Below are 22,576 nucleotides of genomic sequence, written 5' to 3'. Positions count from 1 at the left end.
CATGGGTTGGTTGGCCCGTTTCTTGATTTCATGGTTGTTCGTTCTTTCTCATCTAATGATGTTCACGTGTGATACTCATGTTTGATGTTTGTTTTGTTGGTTTCGTAGCATGACTTTGCTATTTGAATTGCCATTGATGCCGGTACGGTAAGAATCGACTTGTGTGAACGATGATTGTCTCGTCCTCGCTTGATATTAGTGTTTTCACTTGCTGAGTCTCCCCGACTTATTCCCGTTGTTTCTCTTTTTCAGGTCCGTAGGATGGCATTTCCCCCAGCCCGCGTTGGCAATCCCGTGGAGATGAGAGCCGAAGTGCTTACCGTGATAAATGTCAGAGAAGACCACGCCTACCGCCGAATTACGACGCTTGTGATGTTCTATGAGGGCCTAACGAACTTGGTGCCTCATCCGTACGTGGCATGGTATCACTATGCAAACAGAGAATGGGTTGATCCCTAAGTGGGTTTAACGGTGCTTTGGCGGTGCAGGCAGGCCGGCTCTGGGATCAAGCCACGGGTGGGATATGAGATGGCCAGGCGGACAGGACCGGGGTGGAGGTGAAGAAGCGAGGAGCGAGAAGCCGTAGTGGGTATAGGATAACCCAAGTCAAGTTTTGCTAATTATAGTTGGCTATGAAAATACGTGTTGTTTGCCATGGCATGAAGGGCTTGTTAAAACATGTTTGTATGCATTGTAAACATAAGGTTTGCTCATGATGCTTCTTGTCTTATTCCGCTGTGTGTATTGATTGTGATTGTCTCGAGTTAAGCTTCCGCTTGTGTGTAAAGAAAGATAATAATGAACGGGACGTCACATGAATGACCTCGAGGTGGGGGCGTTACAACTTGAGGGACTCCAGTGGTTGTAATATCTACTGTATTGCTTAATCTAGAGTAGAATCATATACTACTCTTCTTGTGAAATAAGTTTCACCGATCGAGCCACGTAAATTTGTATCCAAATTTATATTCTGATATCCATTGTATAGCACAATCTATAGTAGAATCATATACCACTCTTCTTGTGGAATAAGTCCCTGCGACCGAACCAAGTAAATCTATATCTAAATTTACATTTTTTTATGTTGTTCAATTGATTGTTTTTTGCATCAATAAGCATATTCCTCAAGCATGTTGCATTGTTAGCCATTTTGTCCTTGAGAAGTTATCTTTATTTATTTGACTAACAAAATGTGTGGGTGAACTACTGCCTAATAAGACTAATGGTTCAGCAAAGTCTCAAGAAGAGTTTAAGAAGACTACAATAACAAATTCCATTGTACCTAGAGAAAATCCACCAAAAGACAATTTAGGTAATATGCTAGTAAAGAAGCAATAATGTCTTTCCCTCTCTAAAACCCTAAGAATCACAAAAGAGTCTTATCAGCTGCAGCAAGACAAGATTGTCTCCCTTGAATAGACCAGGAAATCTTCAACTTGATAGCAAATGTGATGGATTGAAACTCTTTACAGGCTTAAAGATCAAATTTGTCATGCCTAACCTCATTTCTTCCATGCTTTAGATGGTGCATGGTACCATTCCATACAAGACTCAATAAGAGTTTAGCAAAAGACTTGCATTTACAATGTTGTAATGCCTAGGGCAGCTCACAATCCCAGTCACCAACTTACCTACCAAGATTTAAAATTCTACTCTAAACATTCTTCAAAAAGGTGCAATCCAAAAATAGATGGAGCAGAGCTTCATAGGACATATACAAAGCATCCAAGTCCCATTGACACCCTTCCACTTCTTTACTCTAACCAACGTTTGGAGCTTTTTCAGAATAACCAACTAGCATATGGAGCAAAATGTGGGGATATTTGGGTGAAACCACACTAGTTTAGGCCAACCTACATTACGTTTTTTACTCCCTTATCACATTTCAATAGTCAATAGAAGGAAAAAAGCCAGGTTTGGTGCTTGTAAATATCAACCATCAGCCGATTAAGGACAAGGAACCAATCAGAACACGAAGTAGACAGTACATGAACAAGAGCATCTGATTTGGTAGGAGGCCAGTTCCATCCATGATTCATAGACTCATCCTTAAGCAAATAGGAGTATGTTGACTATCCATATGGAACCACATTTTAAGAGAAGCCTCCATAAGCTCTTCAAGGCACGAGCAATGTTCCAAATTACTAACTTCCTAAGCCCTAGACCTCATTCACACATAGGCATACAAACGTCATCCCAAGAGACCTTGGCACCTTTAACAACATTAGGTCCTCCTTTTCAAAAGAAAGCCCTACTTTTATGTACAATCATCCTTATGCCCTTTTCAAGGAGAATGACCATTTGGCACTGGAAGTTGGTAATGCCAAAGATAAGTACTGCTTAATGAGCTGAAATCGTCCAGTACATGAAAGGTATCTACCTATCTATGCTTTCATTCTTGAAGTAACAACATCAAACCAAGGTTTACAATCCTTATCACTTAGTTTACCTGACTTTAAAGGAAAATCAAGATGTTTGACAGGCAAAACACCTCTTTGAAATCCACTCGACTTGACAAATTCAACACCTTGCGCATGATTATATCATACTAAGAAGATTTTAGTCTTTTGAGAATTTAGCTTTAACCCTGAGAGACTACAGAATTTGTACTCTGATACCATGTTGAAAAATATGATTGAGCACGGAAGCATTGTTTTAATATCGATGATAGTTCAATGGACTTGAGACTAGGTGTAGAGGACCCCAGCCTAGTGGTTAAGGACTAGGGTACAAGCACCAGCATCCCCGACAGCCTCAATGGACCAAGGCTGGAGTGTCAGGAATTGAGCCTGAGCGCCAGGGTCCCACTCTCAGCCTTTATGGACCCAAGCCCTGGTGTTGGGGATCTGAACACGAGCACTGAGATCTTGGGCTTGGCCTTTATGGACTCCGGCCAATGCGCCAAGAACCATGCATGGACATCGGATTCTCGGTTTCTGCTTTCATGGACTTGGGATCGGTGCTGTGCTCTTGCTTGGGATCCAAGTGTCCTTGCCTAGGTCCTCAATCCTTGGGTTGAGGTCCATCGAGGCTAGACCTGGGATCCCAGTGCCCGTGTCTAGTCCCTAGGCTACCCGTGCACAAATCACTATCGCCCGAATAGTCTGTGTATTTAGTAAAATCAAATTGCATTTTCCTTTTCAAACGACGAAAAATATTTTTTAGTTCTTTTTCAGATTTGATCCGAACAACGGAAAATATTGTCATTTTCTTAAAAAAAATGACTTCTTAAAAATATATTCTAGATATGTAACAAATTTCATCAAACAAATGGAGCCGAAGCGAAGAGGTGGAGAGAGCAGAGAGGGTGCCGGAAACGGAGGGGAAAGAGAAGTAACGTAGAGTTTCAAAAACGTCTTTGTTATAAGCATGTGGATTGCGTGCCCCGCGAGATTGTGAGCATGTGGCGTATTCTAGACAATCATCAAGTTCCTTTTCAATTTCTCTTACTTTTCTAAGGTAACAATATCCTCATCAAATTTGATACGCAATAGGTTTGATCCGCTGAAAGGTCAAAAAGTTCAATGCAAAACGGACACCAACGCAGCCAAATTATACGCAACAAATTTGAGTCAGAATCTCCTGTCTTTCGACATATTTATGTGATCATCGTCTCTATATATACATATAGCTACATGTGAAGAACCTCCATCAGCAATTTCTAACACGAGGCAAAGAAGAAACCATGGAAAACACAATCCTCTATGCGGTCCTCCTCCCTGTCCTCTCTCTGGTTATTCTCTACTTCTTCCTAGCAAGAGAACCCAAGAACCTCCCTCCATCCCCTCCTTCTCTCCCCATCATTGGCCACCTCCACCACTTGAAATTGCCCCTTCACAGGACCTTTCACAGCCTCTCCACTAAGTATGGCCCCATCATGACTCTCCGGTTCGGTGTCCGTCGGCTCCTGGTCGTGTCGTCGCTGCCTCTGGCCGAGGAATGCTTCACCAAGAACGACATCGTGCTCGCCAACCGCCCCAAGCTGTTTAAAAGCAAGCACCTCGGCTACAACCACACCACCCTCATCTCGGCGCCCTACGGCGATCATTGGCGCAACCTCCGGAAGATCGCCACCATCGAGGTTCTCTCGTCGCACCGCCTCAACTTGCTCTCCCACGTCCGGCGGGACGAGATCCGGCGGCTGTTGCTCCGGCTGGCCCGGGGCGGGTTCCAGTCCCACCACCGGGTCGAACTCAAGACTCTCTTCTCAGAGCTGACGTTCAACATCATGATGAGGATGATCGCGGGGAAGCGGTACTATGGCGAGGGCGTGACCATCGACGAGGCCGAGGCAAGGGAGGCGAGGAAGATGATTAAACAGATCGTGGGGACTGGCGGGTTAAGTTACGTTGGCGATTTCCTGCCCATACTAAAGTTGGTCGATTACAATGGGGTCAAGAAGAGGGTGGTGGAGCTGAAGGAGAAGATCGATGCGTTCATTCAGGGCTTGGTCGACGAGCACCGGAGGAAGAAGGGCGACCCAGAGCTCGCGGACAGCATGATCAGTCATCTCCTGCGTCTACAAGAGTCTCAGCCGGAAGACTACTCGGACTTCATGATCAAAGGGCTTGTCTTTGTAAGTGTTGCTTCTTATTCCTATCACTACATCTGTTTTTTTTATTCTAGGCAAATCCTACCCTCCGGTGAGAATACTCACGGCAAAGTTGCCGTGTGTCTTGTCAGTCATCCATAACTTGATATGAGTTGTCAGTCGTTGCATTAAAATCTTGTTGAATCGATTCGGGCAATTTTGTCGTGCCCAGACTCGCGGCCGCGTAGATTTGACCGCTTTATGTTGCTTCTGTTTCAAAGATTTAGAATGCATCTCCACCACAAATGAATGGTGAGAAATCTTAGGTTTCGTTTTTCAATAAACAGAAATACGTCGCACTCTCTCTCATATATACTAAAATCTTAGATAGTACTACTTTACTGAATAAATGTGTAACCAGTAGTTGCAATTACTATTGTTGTTTTTCCCACATGTACTATTTTACTCTCGCTCTACCACTTGGAGCAATCCCATTGTGTGTTCTTCGTAGAAAGATAATGATTTTTCACGTGAATTTAGATGAAAACGTGATTTAATAGTCGAATATTGTAACACTCTCTCTCATGCTTAGTTTGATCTTTTTGACTAGTACTAAACGTGAAATTATGTAAATTTGAACTTATGACCTTCTATTCTATGTGAGATTTTTGTGATATCATCGTCAACTGTCCTAAAAGCTTAGGTTAATATATGAAAACATGATTTAATATTTGAATATTTTAACATAGCAAAGCAAAAAGGAGAGAGTGATTCTGGATGGAAGGCAGAAAATTGGTAGTAATGATTGATTGGGTTGGGTTAATTCGGTTTGGTTTGTTGGATATGACTTCATTTTCTTAAAAGTTTAGGACTTGATTGCATATTAGGCATAGGACTATTGGTGCAAATGCCAATCTATATATCAAGTTGGGTGTTGAGACTTCAAAGTCTGCATCAAGAGAGTCCAATTTATAATTGAGATTAACTTTCTGTAAAATGTCAACACTCCTTTTCTTTTAGATTTTCTTCGTGAATACGTATATGTTTATGCACTCACAGGACCATATGCCAATTTTTCCTAATGATTATCTTACTAAGATATATTTACGACATCAAAGAATCCCTTTTAGAACTGCGTTGATCCAAAGTAGTCTAATCATTGGAGAAAAAAAATTAGGTAAAGAAAATGCTTCGTTGGAAGGAAATTTTCATTGCTAGGGGGCCTATGGTAAATAAGCTGACTTATTTTGTTTTATTTGTTGAAGTATTAATATCTCAACTCCCAAAGTTGATTTACACAATAACTTCTTGTACATGTGCAGGTGTTGTTAGTTGCGGGAACAGACACGTCATCGCTTACATTAGAATGGATAATGGCAAATTTACTAAACAACCCTGAAAAGTTAAAGAAGGCCCAAGACCAGATTGATTCTGTTATTGGCCATGATCGTTTGGTAGAAGAATCGGATGTTTCAAATCTACCTTACCTTCAATGCATCATCTTTGAGACCCTTCGACTAAACACGACAGCGCCACTTCTCGTCCCGCATGCATCATCGGCTGATTGCAACATAGGAGGATATTTCGTTCCACGTGACACTATTGTAATGGTGAATGCATGGGCTATTCACAGAAATCCTGAGTTGTGGGAGGACCCATTGAGTTTCAAGCCTGAAAGGTTCGAGGGCAGTGGCGGCGAAAAGCAACATAAGCTAATATTGCCTTTTGGGCTGGGACGGAGGGCATGCCCTGGTGCAACCCTCGCCCAACGGGTCATGGGGTGGACATTGGGTTTGCTGATTCAGTGTTTTGATTGGAAAAGAGTCAGCAAAGAAGAGATTGACATGAGGGAAGGCCCAGGAACTACCATGCCGAAGGTAGTACCGTTAGAATTAATGTGTAAAGTACGCCCTTTTATGGAGAAACTCGTCCCTAAAGATTGAGTTGGTCGACTAGTTTGTGCTAAATGGTTGGTTGACATGCTGTCAAGTTATATGTAGTAAGAGTCCACATTCATTCTTTGACTTTCCGCTTTTGTGTATTTACATAATTTTCTTATTTGTTTTTGAACATTATAGAGGAGGTTCCTAGTGTGAAGAAGATGGTGCTATTGGTGGCTCTTGTACTTACTTGAACCTAGTATTACTTTTCTTGAACAACTTCATCGATTCTGAAATTATAGGTTTAGAGTATCTTTTTTCGTACTTTAATTGTCTCTTGCTTATGCAAGATCTTATCTGCCTTCTTTTTGCAATTTTATTTCTTTTCTTTTTCCCGCGTTTTTGCCTTTGTGCAAGTTACTCGTCTCGAATTATCTTTCTACAAATATAGCACAAGAATTTACTACATCATTTAGCAAATTCCTCAATTTTCTTGTCTTGTTCACTAGCTCATGATGTACATCGGCAAGTGGCAATAGTATTTGCGCCCCAAGATTCCTAGAGTTGATGTACTTGATCGGGTGCCACATGTGCACATCACATATAAGGCGTACAAAGTGCTCTAGGTCAGGTGTACACTTTTTAGGATTTTTACAAAAAGAAGAGCCTAACTTGAATAATGCACTACCTTACCAAAAAAAAAAAAAACTTGAATAATGCACTTTGCTCTTTGGTGCACACCTTTCAGGAAAGTGATCAAGCAAATGGAGAAATCATTTCTGCAGATTGAGGTGATCTATAGGGTTTCTAAGGCTACTATAAATGACAGTTTTCGAGCTCAGGACAATGAGGAGACCGTTGGAATATCAAAGGCATCAAAAACCTTACTTTAACGAAAGTGCAATTGAGCCTGAATATTTTGAAAAAAATGTCAAGTCCTAAACCTTACCTAGTTAATGCAATCAAGTACTTATGTTAGGGAAAATTATCCAAATAGTCATAAACATATTGCACTTTTGTCAATTCACTCGTAAACTTTTTAATGATGTTAATTGAATCCTAAACATTTTTTTCGTTTTGTCAATTGAGTTCATTCGACTAATTTTTCCAGAAAATTGCTGACATGGATGCCGGCTGTCATACGTGGATCGGTCGACGCGTGTAGGCTGGTTCTGACGTGAACAATTTTTTATAATATTTAAATATTTTTTTATAATTTTTTTATTAATTGTTTTTGGAGGAAGTTCCTAGAGTGATGAAGATGTATAGTGCCAATGGTGGCTCTGTAAATTGTTCTTATATAAACCTAGTAGTACTGTTCTTTAATAAATGTCCTTCTGAAAGTATAGATTTAGTTTTTTGTTGTACTATAATTTTCTCTTGCTAATGCAAGGTCACATGCTTTTTTTAATCTGCCTTCATTTCGTAATTTTCTTTCTTTTCTTTCCTCCACGTTTTTGCTTTCGAGCAAGTTACTCTTCTTGCATGATGTTTCTACAGATATATTGTAAGAATATGCATCTTCTCATCTTTTATTGGAGATTAGTTATCGAGAGATAATAATTTGCTAAATTAGTTACATGCTGATGTTTTGAAAATTGAATGCCGTACCCTTATTCAAGTACGGAACAAAATTTTACTACATCATTGAGCAAATTCATCAATTTTCAGGTCTGTCTTACTAGCCTATGATATATTATGGCAAGTAGCAATACTATTTGTGCCCAAAGATTCCCATGGTTGGTATAATTGATTGAATGTAACTTGTTCATATCACGCGTATAGCATACAAACTGCTCTAAATCAAGTGTTGGCCCCCAAAATTTTTGCCCCAAAGGTCATTATTGCATATGTATATAATTGGAAGTTATTTCCTACCAAAAAGATTTCCTACCATACATTACATTTGCGTTTGAACATTTTAGTGGCATTTCATGCATGCAACTAAATTAAAAGGGCATATTGTTCAATTTCTGAATCCGAGGATTACTTTGGTCACTTTTCAAGTTTAGGGGTATTATGGTAATTTTATTAAAGAATTAGTCCGAAGTGACCCTGGCCGGTCCAGCCTTGGCGCATGACAAAACTTGGGCCATTGACAAGTACAGCCATTACCAAGCCATGGTTAAGTTGTGGCTCGGCTACAACTAGGCAATGTTGTGGCTTGGCTACAACAAGACAATGCCCAAGCCATGGCCAGGAAGGTTAGCCACCCATGACCACACCCACAACCTGGTCATGGGTTGGTCATGGTTGAGCCATTACCTATCCATTTCTCAGTTTGTTCAGCACCAAGGCTAGACCCGCTAGGATCACTCTGAACCAATTTTTAACAAAATTACTAAATGTAACCATGAACTTGAAACCATAATAACACTTGGTCGTAGAAATTGACCAATATGCCTTTTTTTAAGGTTTACGCATGAAAACCTTCTAAAATGTTCAAACATGAGATGTAATGTATGAAGAAAAATCCTTTTGGTAGCAAATAGATTCCATTTTCTTACAAATATGCAATATTGATCTTTGGGCAAAAGATTTGGGTGTCAATACTTGACCTAGAGCAGTTTGTACGCCTTATATGTGATTTGCACATGTGGCACCCAATCAACTACATCAACCTTGGAATCTTGGGGTACGGATACTATTGCCACTTGCCGATGTTCATCATAAGCTAGTGAACAAGACATGCTGAATTTGCTATATGATGTCGTAAATTTTTGTTCAGTACTTGAATAAGGGCACGCAATTATATTTTTAGAACATTAGTTTGTAACTAGTTCAGCAACTAATTATCTCTCTACAATTATTCTCCAATGAAAAATTGGAGAAGGCATATTCTGTTGTGTTTGTAGAAAGATAATTCGAGACGAGTTAACTTGCACGAAGGCAAAAACGTGGGAAAAGTAAAAGAAATAAAATTGCAAAAAGAAGTCAGAATGTGACCTTGCATAAGAAAGAGACAATTAAAGTACCAAAAAGAAGAAGATAATCTAAACCTAAAATTTCAGAATTGATAGAGTTGTTCAAGAAAAGTAATACTAGGTTCAAATAAGTACAATCCATAAAGCCACCATTAGCACCATATGTCTTCTTCACACTAAGAACCTCCTCCATAATGTCGAAAACAAATAGGAAAGTGATGTAAACACACAAAAGTTGGAAGTCATAGAATAGATGTCGACTCTTACTACATATAACATGAAAGCATGTCAACCAACCATTTAGCACAAACTGGTCGACCAACTCAATCTTTAGGGACAAGTTTCTCCATTAAAGGGCGTACTTTACACATTAATTCTAACGGTACTACCTTCGGCATGGTAGTTCCTCGGCCTTCCCTCATGTCAATCTCTTCTTTGCTGACTCTTTTCCAATCAAAACATTGAATCAGCAAACCCAATGTCCACCCCATGACCCGCTGAGCGAGGGTTGCACCAGGGCATGTCCTCCGTCCTAGCCCGAAAGGCAATATTAGCTTATGTTGCTTTTCGCCGCCACTACCCTCAAACCTTTTAGGCTTGAAACTCAATGGGTCCTCCCACAATTCAGGATCTCTGTGAATAGCCCATGCATTCACCATTACAATAGTGTCACGTGGAACGAAGTATCCTCCTATGTTGCAATCAGCCGATGATGTATGCGGGACGAGAAGTGGCACTATCGTGTTTAGTCGAAGGGTCTCAAAGATGATGCATTGAAGGTAAGGTAGATCTGAAACATCCGATTCTTCTACCAGACGATCGTGGCCGATAACGGAATCAATCTCGTCTTGGGCCTTTTTTTAACTTTTCAAGGTTGTTTAGTAAATTTGCCATTATCGATTCTAATGCAAGCGATGATGTGTCTGTTCCTGCAACTAACAAAACCTACACATGTATAAGAAGTTATTGTGTAAATCAACTCTGGGAGTTAAGATATTAAGACTTCAAATGACAAATAAAACAAAATAAGTCAGTTTATTTGCCATAGGCCCCCCTGTAATGAAGATTTCCTTCCAACAAATCAGTTTCTTTACCTAATTTCTTTCCGATGATTAGACTACTTTGGATCATCGCCGTTCTAAAAGGGATTCTTTGATGTCGTAAATTTATTTTAGTAAGATAATCACTAGGAATAATTGGTATATGGTCGTGTAAGTTCAAAAACACATACGTATTCATGGAGCAAATCTAAAAGAAAAGAGTGTTGACATTTTATAGAAAGTAATCTCAATTACAAATTGGACTTTCTTAATGCAGACTTTGAAGTCTTAATAGCCAACTTGATAAATAGATTGGCATTTGCACCAATAGTCCTATGACTAATATGCAATCTAGTCCTAAACATTTAAAGAATTGAAGTCAGATCCAATTTGAAAAACTGCAATCAAACCAAACCAAATCAAACCAACCCAATCAATCATTATTACCAAAATTTTTGCCTTCCATCCATAATCACTGTCTTCTTTTTCTTTTGCTCCATTTGATAATTGACCCCTTTATAAATAGGAAGGTTTTGTTTTTTAGGGTCAATTAATTCAGGCAAAGTCTGGTCAAGCAGATTCGTGGGTAAGCCAATCCCAGAAATCCACATCCATATCTGCTCCTTTTATGAACTCCCAAAATCAGAAAAATTTGGACCTTTCATCTAAATCTATGTGAGACATCATTATCTTCTACGAAGAACACTGAATGGGATTGCTCCAAGTGGTAGAGTGAGAGTGAATTGCCCAGCACCACAAACATCAGCCTAGTCAAAATGTCAGTCTCGAGGAAAATTGACAATACATGTGCGAAAAAACAACGACAGTGACTGCAACTACGGGCTACACATTTGTTCAGTAAATTAGTACTATCTAAGATTTTAGTTTATTTGAGAGAGAGCGCGATATATTTCTGTTTATTGAAAAACGAAACCTAAGATTTCTCACCATTCATTGTAAGTAGTATTATCGCTATGATTTGTGGTGGAGGTGCATTCTAAATCTTCGAAACAGAAGCAACATAAAGCGGTCAAATCTACGCGGGCCGTGACTCTGGGCACGACAAAATTGTCCGACTCAATTCAACGACTGACAACTCATATCAAGTTGACGAGAATGGACGACTGAGAAGACACACGGCAACTTTGCCGTGAGTATTCTCACGGGAGGGTAGGATTTGCCCAGAAGAAAAAAACATATGTAGAGATAGGAACAAGAAACAACACGTACAAAGACGAGCCCTTTGATCATGAAGTCCGAGTAGTCTTCCGGCTGAGACTCCTGTAGACGCAGGAGATGACTGATCATGCTGTCCGCGAGCTCTGGGTCGCCCTTCTTCTTCCGGTGCTCGTCGATCAAGCCCTGGATGAACGCGTCGATCTTCTCCTTCAGCTCCACCACCCTCTTCTTGACCCCATTGTAATCGACCAACTTTAGTATGGGCAGGAAATCGCCCGCGTAACTTATCCCGCCATTCCCGACGATCTGTTTAATCAGCTTCTTAGCCTCCCTTGCCTCGGCCTCGTCGATGGTGACGCCCTTGCCATAGTACCGCTTCCCAGCGATCATCCTTGTCATAATGTTGAACGTCAGTGTTAAATATGTCTTGAATTTTATGTACTCGGTCCGGTTCATCACCCGACCCGACATATTTTTGTGTGACCCAAAAGTGGAGAAAAAAATTGAGATTTAGTTTGTGACGCGGAGGATTGGGCCGATAGGCCCAACCCGAAGCAAGCGAACAAATCTCTATGGCGGTTCGCCCAAGCTGGAGTGAGCGAACAAATGTCTTGGGGGGTTTGGGGGCTATGCCCCCGAGGAAATTTTTCGGGGAGCCCTATTTATACTGCGGCTAGGTTTTTTCATTGATTAAGAGAGATTTTCGTTTTGGGAGAGATTTGTGAGCCGTGAGGTTTTGTTAAGTCGTTTTTTCGACATCTGAAAACTGCACTCTCTTTTGATTATAGTGGAATCTTGTTTTGCCTCGCCCGTGGACATAGATCACCTTGTGATCGAACCACGTAAATCTTTATATTATGTATTTGTTTTTCCGCGTTTGTTTCGAACAGTCAGCTCTGAGAAGAGAGTCTTGAGGTAGACACGGTGGTGTGACTGGAACTCGCCCCGGGCCAGCCGGAGCATTAGCTGCTGGATCTCGTCCCTTCGGACATGGGAGAGCAAGTTGAGGCGGTGCGTGTAAGAATTTCCTAATGTGGGCTTCATTAATTGAAATTAACTTAATTAGTTTGGTCCAATAAATATGAGATATGTGGATTCTTAATAAGTCTAATATGGGGCTGGTTAGTGTGGGCCGAGTATGGCCCAGCCCGTAATGAGAGGGCCCGTGGTCGAAAACTCTTTAAATAGCGCTCAAGTCCCTCCCCTAACCTGATGATGCACAATCTGACTCACATATGGATCTAGAGTGGAATTTCTTCTCGTGAGTGACAATATCATTAGGCCAGTGTCCTACGAAGGGTATAGGGGAGATGCACTTGAGTTCGTGTTCAGAAACCGTCGCAAATTCCGCGTCAAGTTCAATGGATTCCAAACCAGGTACGCGAATCAATAATTTCTCCATTTACGTGTTTCGTTTTCTGATTATGATGATCCTGGGTGTGCCATTTTCGTGGCCAACCTCAATGGTGACGACCTTCCGGAGGTTGCACCAATGGTCACCGTAGGGTGCTGAGACGAGGGTGGTGTAGTTGTAGCCGAGGTGCTTGCCGATGAACAGCTTGGGGCGGTTTGCGAGCACGATGTCATTCTTGGTGAAGCATTCCTTGGCCAGCGGCAGCGACGACACGACCATGAACTGGCGGACCCCGAAGCGGAGGGTCATGATGGGGCCATACTTAGTGGAGAGGCTGTGGAAGGTCCGGTGAAGGGGCAATTTCAAGTGGTGGAGGTGGCCAATGATGGGGAGAGAAGGAGGGGATGGAGGGAGGTTCTTGGGTTCTCTTGTTAGGAAGAAGTAGAGAATAACCAGAGAGAGGACAGAGAGGAGGACCGCATAGAGGATTGTGCTTTCCATGGTTTCTTCTTTGCTTCGTGTTATAAATTGCTGATGGAGGTTCTTCACATGTGGGTGTATGTATATATAGAGACGATGATCACATGTCGAAAGACAGAAGGAGATTCTGACTCAAATTCGTTATGTATAATTTGGCTGCGTCTGTGTCCGTTTTGCATTGAACTTTTTGACCTTTATTTCTTTTGACCGTTTACCGGATCAAACGCATTGCGTATCAAACTTGATGGGGATATTGTTAACTTGGAAAAGTAAAAGAAATTGAAAAGGAACTTGGTGATTGTCTAGAATACGCCACATGTTCACAATCTTGCAGGGCACGCAACCATGCTTCTGACTTTTTGTTGTTAAAAGCTAGCTTAAACGAGAAAATATTGAGTAGAGTTGATTTGCTATGCCAGCGATATATCATTCCAGTCAGTGGTCGCCACGTATTTATATGGGTCTCGCTTGTCATCCGATTTTGAAACTCTCCATTGCTTCTCTTTTCCCTCAGTTACTGACACTCTCTCTGCTCTCTCTCCCTCTTCACTTCATCAATTGGTTTTCTTCCTTCTTCAAAGAATCGAAAGCTATTCCATTTCTCCCTCTTCGCTTCCTCTCCATCTCTTTGCCAAAGGTGTCTCTCTTCGCTCCCAACCTTGCCGAGCCTAGTGATTGCGTCTTCACGCTTCATGTTGTTGGGAACAACGGTTAGAGAGCGAAAGGCTCGAGCTTAGGAGTTTTTGTGAGGTTGAGATGTTTGTTTTTTTCGAGATTGGGTGTGAGTTTATGAAGGTTTCTGCAACTTGAAGCAAGTTTTGAGTTCTCGTTCTGTTTCATTACTTCCATAACCTCGAGATTTGTCTATAGAGGAAATAGAGAACTGGAAAAGAAATTTAATTAAGCCTCCGCTTGTTTAGCAGAAAATGAATGATTTGAAAAAAAAAATTTCCTAAAAATAATCGTATATATTATTTGAAATAATTAGTTATTAAAAAGTGTTTTTATTATCGATAATAATATATGTCTAGATATTTTCATGGATGATGAAAATATTTTTGTTTATTCATTTTTGTACATGATACAAGTGATCATTTCTGTGAAAATATTTTTTAAATAATTTATTTTTCGCGAAACAAATGCATCATATACTTAAATTTCAACTAATTTTAATTCCTAATGAACTGTCAATGCTCAGGGGATTTTGCTTGTGAATTTCTATAAATTCGGTCATCTTGTTGTGCACATCTTTATTTGCGGAGTTGGTTAATGGAGTGCAAGCATTTCCTGGTTTATGGTGTGGTGCGGAAAGAAGGAGGAGTAATTGAGGAGAGAGAGAGGGTAACAAACGGGATAAAGAGGTAATGGAGTAAAGAAAAGAATATGAAAAGTAGGCCTAACATGGAGATAATGGACGCATGTAATAACCATTTTGTTTATCTACTTTTCTATTTTTCTATTTTTCTATTCTCGGGAATAAGTTTGGAACAAAAATCTATTTGGTAATGCAATTTCATTTGTCTATTTCAGGAACAAATATTTACTTCAGAAATAGGTTTGGAATAAAAATCAGAAGTAAAAAAATTTATAATTTTCTATTTCTGGAACAGAAATGAGAAATAAAATATTTTCTCATCGCTCGCCCTCACTACTAGTTGCCCGCTCACCCGTCGACAGCTGTTGCCATCGGTTGCATCTTGCTGTTAAAGTCTTGGTTGCCTCATGTTGCCGCCGCTCACTGCCCACCGGCCGCCGCCGCCGCCCACCTCCAGTCGCCACCACCACTGCCCGCCAGTCGCCTCCTGCCACCTAGTCCATCCCAGTCCTCTGCCGTCGGCTGCCTCCAGCCACTGCCCTCCTCTTGCCGTCCACTGCTACCCACCATCTGCTGTCCTCCGCCGCTGCCTGACATTGGCCACCTCCCACCATTGGCCGTTGCCATCCACCGCTAGACACCAGCCGCCGTCTATCATCTTCTGCCGCTGCCCGATGCTAGATGCCTCCCGTCGTCGGCCGCCGCTCAATGCTAGCCGCCTTCCGCCGTCGGCCGCCGCCCACCTCCTGCCATCGTCCTTCGCTGTTTGCCGTCACCCAACGTCGGCCACCTCTTGTCACCGCCTACCTCCTACCCGTCGTCCACCTGCCTCCCACCGCCACCCGCTAGCCTGCCGACCTCCTCTTGCCATCAGCCGCCTCCCACCGCCGCCTGCCATCCTCCGCTGCCCGCCGGCCACTCGAGAAAGAGAAGTTTTGTGCTGTTATGAAACGAATTTCTATTTCAAGAATATAAATTTTTTGTCGTTATCAAACGCATATTATGGCTCAGAAACTTGTCTATGAAATAAAAATAGAAAAATCTAATTCCGGATAAAAATTGATTTCTGGAATAGAATGGTTATCATTCGTGCATGAGAGGACCACTAAATGGAGTGACTTACCAATGATGTGACAAATCAAGCCTATCCAATATTTTTTCAGCAAAAACACACGCACGTGACGCCACGTCCTATTATTCGAAAGTAGAAAATAGCTAAAGTGAAGCAGTGGACTAATTAAAATAAAATTAATTGCATGGATGCTATAATTCGTAACGTAAAAGAAAACAGAAACTAATAAGTTTTATACACCATCAAATTTTTATTTAGTCTTCAATGATGTTGGCCCTTTTACATTGTCGAGTAGTATCCGAAGATAATAGACGGATTTGATACAGCCACACACCCAATGACGGATCTTGTTTTCCTCTCTTTCGATCACAAAAACATTTTGTCCCATGCATATTATTTAATGAACTCTTTGTAGAGATAATATCGTGCAAATGCATCAATTCCGCTCTCGGTGAAATGTTCCCCAACATTGTCTTTGAGGCCAGCTTTGAGCAAATGACTTTCAATATCTTGAATTTTTGGAGCAACATTAAACAATGTATTAGGGAAAATTTTAAATATGAGTGTGAATCGAGGCTATTTTCTTAAAAAAAAGGCTTGAAGCGCCTATGCTATCGGAGGCTACGGGGAAGTTAGAATAAGACGATTCTTCCTATTCGTAGGTATTATGGCACGAATCGAATATTCATTGATTAAATCATTTACTCCATGGTCTGATAAATCTTTTGAAGAACTAACTAATCGGATGAGAATAAAGATAGAATCTCATTCTTTGCTCATGCATTTATTTTTCTAACCTTATCTCAAATAAGGGTATAAAGTAGTAATTTAGGCTCCGTTCGTTTTGCGGAAAATGCGACGTTTCTAGAAAATGTTTTTCGGAAAGTCATTTTCCAAGAAAATGACAATATTTTCTGGTATTCAGTTGAAACCTGAAAATGAACTGTAAAATATTTTCTGCCGTTGGGTATCCAATTTGATTTTCTAGAGAAAATTACCAAAAAATTAGAATTTTTGTTAATTTTTTTCTTTTTTCTGTTTTCTTTTTTTCTTGTCTTCTTCCTTGGCCGGTTGCCGGCCATGGAAACTATTGGGGATCAGTCGCCAGCCACGGAAACTGCCGGTGACCAGCCACAGGCAAGCTCAAGCCTCGCCCTAGGTTGCCACAGACCGGCGAGGCTTGAGGCGGGCCAGCGAGCTCAAGCCTCGTCGGTTGCCGCCGTGGTTGGTGACCGGCCGAGAAAGAAGCAAAAAAGAATAAGAAAGATTGGAAAAAAAAGAAAATTTAAAAAATTTAAAAAATTAAAAACTCGATTTTTTAAAAATAAAAAAATAAATAAGGAAAATATGTTATTTGAAAAAAAAATGAGGTGAAAAAGATATGGAAAATGTTTTCCAAAAAGTCATAAAACTATCGTACTTTGGCCAATTCAGTCCTAAATTTTTAAATTTTGCTAATTGAGTCTATCCGGCCGATTTTGGCAGGATATCACTGACATGGATGCTAGATTTGGCACTGTCGGCGCTGACATGGATAATTTTATAATTTTCTTTAAATTTTTATTTTTCTTCGTGCCGGCGAGGATCATTGGCAACCTTTACCGGCTGCAAAGGCCTTGCCTATACTAGGTGAGGGCCGACTTAAGAGCTATCGATGGCATCGTGAAGGCCCTCGCCAGATCTGGGTGAGGGCTACCTCACCCGCGATTGGTGAGGCCACGATGGCATCACCTAGGGCCTTCGCGTCTGACGAGGGTCGCCGGCACAAGAAAAAAAAGGAAAAGAAAATTAAAAAATTGGAAAAAATATAAAAATTATTCACATCAATGCATCAACGCCGGTGGTGTCACGTACGACGACTGGTATTCACGTTAGCGATTTCCAGATAAATTGACCGGATAGACTCAATTGGCAAATCAGCAAAATATTTAGGACTCAATTAGTAAAATTGAAGGGTTCATGATCGAATTGATTAAAGTGTAATAGGTTTGTCGACGGCTGCACGGGGAAGAGGCGGATCAAGCACCTCAGAACGCACTCAATGACGACATCCGCAATGCGTCATACAAGACATCCTGGGGAGAAAAGGAAAGAAAACTCAGAAGGCGGATCAAGCACCTCAGAACGCACTCAATGACGACATCCGCAATGCGTCATACAAGGCGTCAAGCACCAGCTGGTCCTTGGGAGGAGAAATTTGATCCGACTTTTTACATGTTACCATCGAAAATCGGAATCAACGAATGGCTTCAGATGGCAAGTCGATCTTGATGAATTTGGATAGTGATGGAGCGTGAAGCTTTTCGACCATGGCGCGGAATAATTTCGCTTGTCATTTGGTTCTCTGAGTAGAATGCATGGATGGATTTTAAAGGAAAGAATACATAATTTCGCTGCCCTTTTTTATTAACGGTCCCATTATTCGCGAAAATGGCTTATTTCAATTTGATGTAGTAAAATTAGGAATTTCCGAGTTCACTATCAAAATATTAAAAGAATAGTACATGCAATTTAATTCTCATAGATTAAAATACTATAAATATTATTATAATAAGTATTTATCTCCATGCATAGCTTAAGAAGGGAAAATGACATAAATGGTCCATAAACTTTGGCTCAATATGCAATATGATTCCTGAACTTTTACTTTGTTCAATATAATTCCTGAGTTGTAGTCCAATGTGCAATGTGATCTTTGAACTTTTAATTTATTTAATGTGGTCCCTATACTATTGGTACATGTTTAGAATAGTCCCTGAACTATATAAAAATGTTCAATATTGTCCTTCCATTAATTCAAGTTCAAGGACAATATTGAATATTTTCATATAGTTTATGGACTAAGTTAAACACGTACTAAAAGTCCAAGGAGCATATTGAACAAATTGAAAGTTTATGGACCTCATTGCACAATGGGTAAAAGTTCAGGGACCATATTGAACAAATTGAAAGTTCAAATATCATATTGCATATTTGACTAAAATTCAGGAATCATATTGAGATTTGTTTCAGCTTAAAGCAATCATATAATTGTATAATTATCTCTACAAGGAGTTTCTTGACCAATATGTATGGGACAAAATGCTTTAGTATGGAAAAAGGAAAACAATATCTGTCATTGGGTGTGTGGTTGCATCAAATCCATCTAATGGGAAGCGATACTATCTTCGGTTACTTTTCAATAATGTAAAAGGGCCAACCTCATTTTAAAACTGAGGTTTGTTTGTTTCGCTGAGAACTTGTTATGAAAGTGTAATTGAGTTCTAAAATTTTTAAAAAGTGCAATCAAGTCTGAAAGCTTGTCAAATTAGTCTAATCAAGTCCTTCCATTAAATGCACTTTTTCAAAAATTTATTCCAATTAGTCCACATTTTGATCTATATAGTTCTCTAATTTCGAATGGGTTCTAAATACATAAAAGTGAACTAAAATTATAGAACGTGGTTTGAGTTTGTAGAGGTGCCCCGCAAGATTATGAGCATGTGGCATATCCTAGATTATCATCGAGTCCTTTTTCTTTTCTTTTGGTTTTCTAAGGTAACAAATCCTCATCAAGTTTGCTACGCCAAATCATAGTCAACGAATTTCCATCAAAATTTCTTTCTCCGTCTCTCTCTCTCTCTCTCTCTTATGTCTATACTGCTATAAATACAGTCGCAAATGACCAACATCCACCACAGATCATTCAGTACACAAAGCAAAAGAAAAGAAAAATGGCAGACGCCACTCTCTATGTGATCATCGTCTCTTTGCTCTCTCTGATCATTCTCCACTCCTTCCTAAGAAGAAAACCCAAGAACCTCCCACCAGGCCCTCCTTCTCTCCCCATCATCGGCCACCTCCATCTCTTGAAATTCCCCTTGCACAGGAGCCTCTACCACCTCTCCAACAAGTATGGCCCGATCATGTCCCTCTGGTTTGGGTCCCGCCGCGTTGTGGTCGTATCGTCGCTGCCGCTGGCCGAGGAGTGCTTCACAAAGAACGACATTGTGCTCGCCAACCGCCCCAAGCTGTTTTTTGGCAAGCACCTCGCCTATGACAACAGCACGCTCACCAACCTGCCCTATGGGGCGGAATGGCGCAACCTCCGTAAGATCGCCACCATCGAAGTCCTCTCCACGCATCGCCTCAATATCCTCTCGCGCATCCGGAGGGACGAGGCCGAACGGCTGATGCTTCGGTTGGTGAGGAATGGGTTTGGGGACTTCCACCGGGTCGAACTGAAGACCCTTTTCATGGAGCTGACGTTCAATGTCATCATGAGGATGATCTCGGGGAAGCGGTACTATGGGGAAGGCTTGAGCGTTGACGAGGCCGAGGCGAGGGAGTTCAGGGAGATAATCGAGCATATTGTTGGAAATGGCGGCACGAGTTATGTGGGCGATTTCTTGCCCATATTGAATTGGATCGATTACAAGGGGTTCAAGAAGATGGCAGCGGAACTGGGGAAGAGGGCCGATGCATTCATTCAGGGTTTAGTCGACGAGCACAAGAGAAGGAAGGGCGATCCGGAGTTCGCAGACAGTATGATTAGTCATCTGTTGCGTTTGCAAGAGTCTCAGCCGGAGAACTACTCGGACTTGATGATAAAAGCGCTCGTCATCGTAAGTCTTGCTTTATTGGCTCTCTTCTATTCTTGCTACGCTAAATTTGCTACTATAATTTGGAGCATTAGAATGGACCTAGACCACAACCATTACTACTAGTTGAAGTAAAAGGAAATCCAGGAAAACATTATCAAAGGCATATACTTTCGTTCTGGGAGATTATTAGATAAACTAAGCTTAACTGATTATGAAGAGCATGTGTTGCTAATGAAGGGAAATTTGATATATAAAACCAAAGTGACGTGCACGCAGACCAAAAGTGACGTGCACGCTTCCCTCCGTTGGGACATTTGAGTGCCTTGAGTGGAGTTTGGGTCAAAGCCAATAGGCTATAATGGTCAATCCATGTCCAAAACCCAACAGATAGTCCAGTGTAAACGTACGTAATATTATGTCGAAATCTTATTATCTCGGTTCCCAAAACAAGTTTAGACAATAATTTTCGATATGCAGGTTATGTTAGTAGCGGGAACAGACACATCGTCTCTTACGTTAGAATGGGCCATGACCAATTTACTGAACAACCCGGAAAAATTGGAAAAGGCCCAAGTCGAGATCAATTCCATCATCGGCCACGATCGTCTGTTGGAGGAATCGGATGTTTCAAAGCTACCTTACCTTCAATGCATCATCTTCGAGACCTTACGCCTAAGCACAACCGTCCCACTTCTGCTCCCGCACGAGTCATCGGCTGATTGCACCATAGGAGGATACCTAGTGCCATGTGGCACTATAGTGTTGGTGAATGCCTGGGCCTCCCACAGAGATCCGGAGCTATGGGAGGAACCCACAGCCTTCAAGCCCGAGCGATTCGAGGGTGGTAACGGCGAAAATCACCGGAAGCTAGTTCTGCCATTCGGGTTGGGACGGAGAGCATGCCCCGGCGCACCCCTAGCTCACCGGGTCATGGGTTTAACGTTGGGCTTGTTGATTCAGTGCTTTGATTGGAAAAGAGTGAACAAAGAGAAGATCGACATGACCGAAGGCAAAGGACTCACCATGCCAAAAGTAGTGCCGTTGGAATTAATGTGTAAAGTACGCCCTCCCATGGAGAAACTCGTCCCTAAAGATTGATTCGGCCGACGAGTTTGTCACGAAATGGTTGAGATGCTATTTGTTATATAGTAAGAGTCCCACACCTGTCCTACGGTTTTCATTTAGTATATATGCTTTATTGTAATAAAACTCTGTATCGGGGTTTCCTAGTTTTAGGAAGATGCATGAATTGGTTCTTGTGTAAGCCTTACTAAAGTTGTTTTCTTGAATAATAAGGCATTATTCTGAAAGTAGAATTTGAGTATATCCTGTACTTCAATTTTCCTCTTGCTAACGGCAGGTCACATGCCTGTCGAATCTGCCTTGTTTTCGAAATTTCTTTCCTTTTCATTTTCTTTCCACATGTTTGCGATGGTACAAGTTTTTCATAGATATAATCTGAAATTATGCTTCTTCCAATCATTTTGGAGATTAGACGTGAAAAGAGAGATAATCAGTTGCTGCACTAATTTACTTACCAACTCGATTAATAGAGAATATCGACATATTCTAGTGTTCATCTTATGAGGGAAAAATCGCGTCCTTTCGCTGGAAAGTCATCTTGGCTCTTCACAAGGAGAAAGTATTTCAGACATCTGGACCTTGGGCCCAATAAGCACATAGAAGGCATGCAGTACTGAAAAGCAAGATTATCAACTCGCAAGGAAAGGACAGCTTACTCTGCAGCAATGTTGTGGCAGGGGTAAGCATAGTTTCAAGGTAAAATAAAAAATCGGAGAATTGGACCGATGAGAAACGATCCGGTTCGAGGTTCTGATGAGATCCAGTCCGCTTCTCGGTTTCATTTTTTTGGAACTTGTATCATGCGGTTCGGTTCCGAACCGGGAACCGGACAATAGAGAAGAAACATAACAAGCAAACAAAATTTTATGTACTTCCAATAGAGAGGAAACAAGTTGCAAAGTGCAAATTCTAGACAAAAACTTGTTATGCGTGTATATTTGGACAGCCTGAGCTTCAGTCTGGTTGTTATATTATATGGACAAGGTACAAATAAAATGGACATCCCAATTTCCTTATTCTAGATTCAATGTACAAAGATATTTTATGTCTCGGTTTCTTCATCACTCATGGACTCTTGCAATCCTATGCGGACACCAAGACAATCTATATAGAGTTTACGAATTGAAGTAGAATG

General features: G+C 41.1%; 2 protein-coding genes and 1 pseudogene across 2 annotated transcripts; 2 read left to right on the top strand and 1 right to left on the bottom strand.

Moving 5' to 3' along the window:
- Positions 1–3,670: 3,670 nt before the first annotated feature.
- LOC130135595 (cytochrome P450 81E8-like) lies at positions 3,671–6,723 on the top strand. Its single transcript, XM_056305129.1, has 2 exons — positions 3,671–4,576; positions 5,854–6,723. The coding sequence occupies exons 1-2, from the start codon at positions 3,686–3,688 to the stop codon at positions 6,472–6,474; spliced, it is 1,512 nt and encodes a 503-aa protein (XP_056161104.1). The 5' UTR covers positions 3,671–3,685; the 3' UTR covers positions 6,475–6,723.
- Positions 6,724–9,462: 2,739 nt separating this feature from the next.
- LOC115676878 (cytochrome P450 81E8-like) lies at positions 9,463–13,451 on the bottom strand (annotated as a pseudogene).
- Positions 13,452–19,416: 5,965 nt separating this feature from the next.
- LOC130135593 (cytochrome P450 81E8-like) lies at positions 19,417–21,688 on the top strand. Its single transcript, XM_056305121.1, has 2 exons — positions 19,417–20,379; positions 20,836–21,688. The coding sequence occupies exons 1-2, from the start codon at positions 19,489–19,491 to the stop codon at positions 21,454–21,456; spliced, it is 1,512 nt and encodes a 503-aa protein (XP_056161096.1). The 5' UTR covers positions 19,417–19,488; the 3' UTR covers positions 21,457–21,688.
- The last annotated feature ends 888 nt before the right edge of the window (positions 21,689–22,576 follow it).

This window comes from Syzygium oleosum, unplaced genomic scaffold (assembly GCF_021117445.2).
Source record: "Syzygium oleosum isolate NSW1041296 unplaced genomic scaffold, Sole_v2.1 Sole_v2.35, whole genome shotgun sequence".
In the NCBI taxonomy this organism is placed as follows: domain Eukaryota; kingdom Viridiplantae; phylum Streptophyta; class Magnoliopsida; order Myrtales; family Myrtaceae; genus Syzygium; species Syzygium oleosum.
Note: the sequence above shows the minus strand (reverse complement) of the source record. Positions and strands in the feature narration are given on the sequence as shown.

Coding starts and splice junctions, on each gene's coding strand:
- LOC130135595 (XM_056305129.1), top strand. CDS start 3,686: ATGGAAAACACAATCCTCTATGCGGTCCTCCTCCCTGTCCTCTCTCTG. Junction 4,577..5,853: donor TGATCAAAGGGCTTGTCTTT/GTAAGTGTTGCT, acceptor GTACATGTGCAG/GTGTTGTTAGTTGCGGGAAC.
- LOC130135593 (XM_056305121.1), top strand. CDS start 19,489: ATGGCAGACGCCACTCTCTATGTGATCATCGTCTCTTTGCTCTCTCTG. Junction 20,380..20,835: donor TGATAAAAGCGCTCGTCATC/GTAAGTCTTGCT, acceptor TTCGATATGCAG/GTTATGTTAGTAGCGGGAAC.